Genomic DNA, 5,853 nt, shown 5'->3' on the forward strand with positions numbered 1-5,853 from the left:
GGGTGGGGGGCAGTCTTTCCCCTGGCTGCAGGGCTGCGTTTTTCTTAAGGTGGTCTGGAACCAAACCCCCTACCAGCCACCACCACCTCTTCCTCCACCTCCACCTCCCCCTTCCTCCAAAGAAAAAAAAATTCTACCCATGGAAGTCATGAAATGATGGGAAAGTGTCCATATCAGAGAGTTATGCAAGCTGCAGACTCATCTCCACACATTTTATTTCCTCTGATGACATGCGTAAATGCGTAATGGGAACATTCCAGAGGGGGGAAGACATCCTGTTGATGTTTCTTCCCTGAATTGTCTGAAATCACACTTGTCTGTGCAGACGCTGTGTTCCTAAGTGGCGCTTTCAGCACCAGTGGGCACTTATGATGGAGTCCGGGTTAATTTAACTTTAAGGATTCTACCAGTAAGTGAATATAAGTGGCTGCCAGTTACACGGGAAACTACAGAGATTATTAACATTACATTGAAAGACTCGGTCCTGTTAAGGACTCATAAAAGTCTCAGATGAATCTTAGATTTTTTTTCTTTCTTTTGGCAAAAAAACTTTTTTCATCTGATGTTTGATAACGTGTTAAATTCTCTACTTTGAATTCCTCCTTTAAACATGTTCATTTAAGTTCAGCTGCTTTCATTTCACATCACAAAGACTCAGTAACTTCAGTTTATTTGATAGTTTATGGCTTTTACGTCTTTGTTCAGCCACATATTAAACATGTGACAGCCTCTGTGACCAACACAAGAATAACAAAATGCATTTACTACTATATTATTCGTGCATTAATAGTAGAAATACACTTTTAGCAATTGATAGCTTCTCTTTTATATGGACCACTTTATATTTCACAAGCAAAAAATGATGAAATGAAAATTTAAATCTGTTAAGTGAGGTTTTTATTTTTCTCTAACTCCTGTCTATATATGGCCTCAGTACCAAAGGTGACAAAGCAGCCAGGATATAAATAGCCCAAATGGAGCGTTTATTACATTAGGTATCTTTTAGTCACATTAAACATTATTCACACCGTTATTCATAACCCACAGGAACGGAAACTAGTAGTGTGTTTTTTTTTCTTCCCTGAGCCCCCTCATGGAGCCAACGCGACATAAAAAAAAAAAGCCGTTCCACCTTAACTAGTGCACACATCTCTATTGCCCGGCCTTCTACATCTGCCCAATGAATCAGGAGCGGATGCGATGTATCCTTTTTCAGTGGAGTGAATGGCCAATGGGAGTTGGCTTGTCGAGCAAACACTGAGCCCTGCGTTCCCATTCATTCAGTGCTGAACAGGCCCGCAGAGCTGGAGAGAGCGCACCGCCGCCTGCACCCCGACGACGCTTCTTTTTTTTTGCACAAGAGCGCAGATTCCCCGCAACAATAAGTAACAGCCACAACTCAAACTCAGCTCTCTGCAGAAGCACGAAGAGGAGAAACTCTTGGATATAAGCTGAACCGTCTTTGGTTTTACTTCTTTCTAAAAAAAAAAAAAAAAAAAAAATTCTGCGCTGCGTTTATTTTATTTTACAACAATCCATACGGGACTTCCATAGCTGGGTTGTCTTGCCTAAAGATCGGCCTCCCAAGTGCGCAGCAGTTCTCCGGGTGCCTTTCCTCCCTCCCTCCCTCCCTCATCCATCAGAGCTCCACCGTGGATTTACTGTGTTTTATCCTTGGACGAATGCACGCGTAACCCACGCTGAACTTTTCTCTACGCCAACCAAGAAAAAAAGGGAATAACGCAAAGGGATACACTCGCACTTGGATTAACAGGCTGTGAATGTTATGCATCAGACCTCATAGTCTACGTTTGGACATTGCCCCTTCCTCTTGGATGGAGTTTTGGTAGGCTATCTGGTTGATGGATTCGACGTTATGGATGGTTGCATATAGGTACGCATCTTCTTCACTATTTTCCACTTGTTTTACGCATTTTCTGTTGCTCTGACGGCGTTTGTAGCCCGATAGTAGCGTACGCATCGAGCTGGTACGCGCCGCCGTAGCGAAATAAATGTTTTTGTCACACTGGTGCACAAAAACCGTAAGACGTTCAGTCTCAGTTTCTACGCGTTTAGCACGTGAAAACACCCGCAGCATGTCTTAAAAAAAAGAAGAAGAAAAAAAGAATCCGTCGCGATTAGTTGATGGAAGTTGAAAGGTTTCCATGCCTGTGTCCTTCTGCGGCTCTGCTGTAACAAACACCCCTCCCCCCCCACGGCGGTTGTTTTCATTCATAAGTTTTTCCCCGTCTATTTGGATGCGTCCTCTAAAGCCTCCAGATCTCCGGCTCTGTGGGTTTTATACAGGATCCTGCTTTTATCGCTGCGCACGAAGTCCTTCTCGCTTTGAGACGCGCTCCGTGCGGATAATCCTATTTATGGTGCGCCCTTTGACGCTCATCAGGCTATTAAAAATAATAAGAGTCTGTATGTTTGCAAAGCAGCAAAATCGATCGTCTTGTCTCTTGACTGTGGTGTTTGTCCATGTGAGGGTTGGTGAGTGCTTCACGGGGCTTTATGTTTTTGCAGACTTGTGTAGGTTTTTTTTTTTGGCCTCGTGCAGGTCGGCATTGCTTCATAACATCCCCCGAAGGCTCAAACCCAAATTCCTGATGGTGTTTATGCCACAAACACATGAGCCTATGTTAAACAGATGATTTGCTTCATATAATAAACTTCACAAACTTGCCTCTTGCTGTAGCGTGAGGTGAAGTTTTAACCCGTCATCTTTCAAACGCTCTGTTCAGTTTGTCTGTGTTTTGTCGGAACTTGGTCTGACCTTAATTTTTTTTTTTTTTTGCTCTACTTTTGTCCCCATTTCCCTGAATCCCTTTTTGGTGTAGTAATAGAATACTAAGTGAGGCCGCTCATTTAGTTCCCTTGGATCGTGTCCTCATTTCGTCGCCGCGGTGCATTTAAATGTTAACTAGTCATACAAATGTAAATGAGGAGGGGAAGTATTTGTAGGGCCTGCTGAAGTTTAGATGTGTGCGTATTGGGGAGGAAGGTACAAAAAGTCTTGTTAATAGTCAACTTTTTCCCGGGTTGCCTCACTTAACCGGATCAAAAGTGACATATTGTCATGTTGACAGGATGAAAACAGGGAATCTGGGTTAACTTTAAGTACAGCTCAAGTATTACATTTCCTATTTCGCTTTAAATATTAATCCATGTTGAAAGTTGATATTTTTGTTGCCGCGGAATAATTACTGTGTTGTGTAGGAATGATGATAATGATGTGATACTGTTTGCTTTTCACTGGTTTTTGAACTGAAATTGCCTGGGAGTCATGTTCACCCCTCATCCATCAGGACAGTGTGTGTTTGCCAGTTATGCCATGTTTTGGCTCTCTCTGATGATGTCCCCTCCCTCCCTGCTTCTCCTTTGTCTCTCCCCGGCCTCTCTTCCCCCCTCTGGCAGGTTTTCCGATGCATGCCAAGTCTACGGTGAATGTCGGAAGTGGTGATCCCCCCAGATGGAGCTCCAAAGTCAACATGGCCCCGGCGGTTCATTAGTGGTGATCCAGCAGCCTTCCCTGGAGAGCCGGCAGAGGTCGGATTACGAGCGGGAGCTCCAGCATGCCGCCATTCTCTCCCTGGACCAAATCAAGGCCATCCGCTCCAGCAACGAGTACACCGAGGGGCCCTCGGTGGTACGGAGGCCCCCAGCGCCCCGCATGGCCCCCAGGCCCCAGGACAAGCAGGAGAGGACTCACGAGGTCATCCTCGTCAATGTGAACAACAATTATGAGCACCGGCCTTCAGGTCACCACCATCACGTCGGGGGCGGCGTGGTGGTTGTGGCCGGGGGACAGCAGTATGGTGGGTCCCGGGCGCCGGGGCTCAGCCGCTCCACTAGCACAGGAAGTGCTGCCAGTTCAGGGAGCAACAGCAGTGCCTCCTCTGAGCAGGGACTCTTGGCACGCTCGCCCCCCACCAGGCCCGGCATGAACTTACAGCACCACCACCGAGCGGAGCGGCCTGTACGGACTCAGCCCAAGCCCAAGGCCCTTTTACAGCCCCAGCAGGGACCTCACTTCCACCAGCCTCCACTAGAGGCTCCACTCAAGCCCCAGGGCAAAGGGAAATCAGACTTTTCTGGCAGTGGCAACGGGGTGGTGGCTGCTGCCGGGCACCAATTCATCTGTGAGCGCTGTGGGAAGTGCAAGTGCAGTGACTGCACGGCTCCCAGGAGCCTGCCTTCATGTCTTGCATGTAACGGCCAGTGCCTGTGCTCCGCTGAGAGCGCGCTGGAGCACGGCACGTGCATGTGCCTGGTTAAGGGCATCTTCTACCACTGCTCCAATGACGATGAGGGGGACTCGTGTGCTGACCATCCCTGCTCGCTGTCACGCTCCCACTGCTGCTCTCGTTTCCTGTGCATGGGATTAATGTCGGTACTCTTCCCCTGTCTGCTATGCTACCCGCCTGTCAAGGGGTGTCTGAAGGCGTGCCAGAGCTGCTACGACCGGGTCAACAGGCCCGGCTGTCGCTGCAAGAACTCCAACACTGTCTATTGCAAACTGGAGAGCTGGGACCCACAGACCCAGGAAAAACCTTCCTGATCGCCCCTGTGTGTTTGTGATTGCGTGTGCGCGGGAGACTCTTGATGTGGATCTTATGATGACAATGATAATGATGATGATAGTCACAAATTAATGTTTATCAAACATTCTCTAAGCACCTCCCACCCGCCTCCCCTCCTCACTGCGGAACCCTAAGGAGCTAAGCAAAGGAGTAATGAAAACCACTCAATTATTTTTATTTTTTATTTTCTCTGGATCAGGACCATGTTTTTACAGACCAGTGTTTGCCTTAACTGTTTCTATGTCTATCCTCAGCTCCTCATTAACACTCTTTTTTTTATATATATGAAAAAAAAAAGTTTTTCTTCCGTTTTTAGGTAGGCAGCTTCCTGTGGGTCTGTGCGCCCGGCGGGAAGCTGCCTCTCACCAAATCTGTGAAGGACGATCTTCTATAGGGCAATTATGTAGCTGTTACCTGGTATTCATAGCAAGCAGGTATGTTTGAATTATTGGTTGCTACCACACTAAAACCGTGGTTCCTATGCTCATGTTGCATTAACGAAAGCACATCCATCTCATAGTATTTTCTCCCACTTGGATATGTTTCTCTCCTTCCACCCATCTGAACTCTTCATACACATTCTGTGGCATTCTCCCATGTTTTTGTTTTTTTTTGTCTTTATTTTGTGTAAATTGTATTGCTCAAAATCCATAAGAGGAATTCTGGCTATTTTTTAAAAGAAAAATGTCTGTTAAAACATTTTTTTGTTGTAAAAAATATTTATTATGTGAAGCTCTATTATTTTATGATATTTATTGCAAGAGACAGTCTTAAATTTACTCATGTCTGAATATAACAAAATATCAAATACTTACTGAAAAATTAAAGGGTGGCACAAAAGAAAACTATGTTAACTTTAATGCAGAAAATATATTAATTAATGAAAAAAATAGCGCTGTCTGGTGTCTTGATTGTGCTGCTGTCGAACAGAAACCTGAGGAGTGAAAGATGTGACTGATGACTGATTTTTAAGGGAATGCAGGTCTTGTTTTCTTCAGTTCTGAGTTCATTGGCGAACAGCAAATCACTATTTCCATGTGTGTGTGTACGCATATGTGTGTGTGTGTGCGTGCGCGTGTGTGTTCATGCTGGGTGTGGAATTCCTGGTAAAAATTTTCAGCAGTGAGTAGAAACAGCTTGTAGCTCGAAATGGGACTGTTTACATTCTTGGAGGGCTTCTTTGCTGCGATTCTCCTCGGTAACCTTGAAAGCTAAACAATACAGGTCATTGACACGATTAGCCCCGAAGCTGCTAGCATCAACAGAG

The 5,853-nt window shown here is 45.7% G+C and overlaps 1 protein-coding gene across 1 annotated transcript; it reads left to right on the forward strand.

The window, feature by feature from the left end:
* Positions 1 to 1,217: 1,217 nt before the first annotated feature.
* spry1 (sprouty homolog 1, antagonist of FGF signaling (Drosophila)) lies at positions 1,218 to 5,478 on the forward strand. Its single transcript, XM_023393621.2, has 2 exons — positions 1,218 to 1,894; positions 3,421 to 5,478. The coding sequence occupies exon 2, from the start codon at positions 3,476 to 3,478 to the stop codon at positions 4,562 to 4,564; it is 1,089 nt and encodes a 362-aa protein (XP_023249389.1). The 5' UTR covers positions 1,218 to 1,894; positions 3,421 to 3,475; the 3' UTR covers positions 4,565 to 5,478.
* Positions 5,479 to 5,853: the final 375 nt, after the last annotated feature.

The sequence above is a fragment of the Seriola lalandi genome, unplaced genomic scaffold, assembly GCF_002814215.2.
Source record: "Seriola lalandi dorsalis isolate HSWRI2012SDOR001 ecotype SW California unplaced genomic scaffold, Sedor1 jcf7180002054940, whole genome shotgun sequence".
NCBI lineage: Eukaryota > Metazoa > Chordata > Actinopteri > Carangiformes > Carangidae > Seriola > Seriola lalandi.

Bases quoted from the DNA above. Each gene is read 5' to 3' on its own strand.
- spry1 (XM_023393621.2), top strand. From the start codon at position 3,476: ATGGAGCTCCAAAGTCAACATGGCCCCGGCGGTTCATTAGTGGTGATC.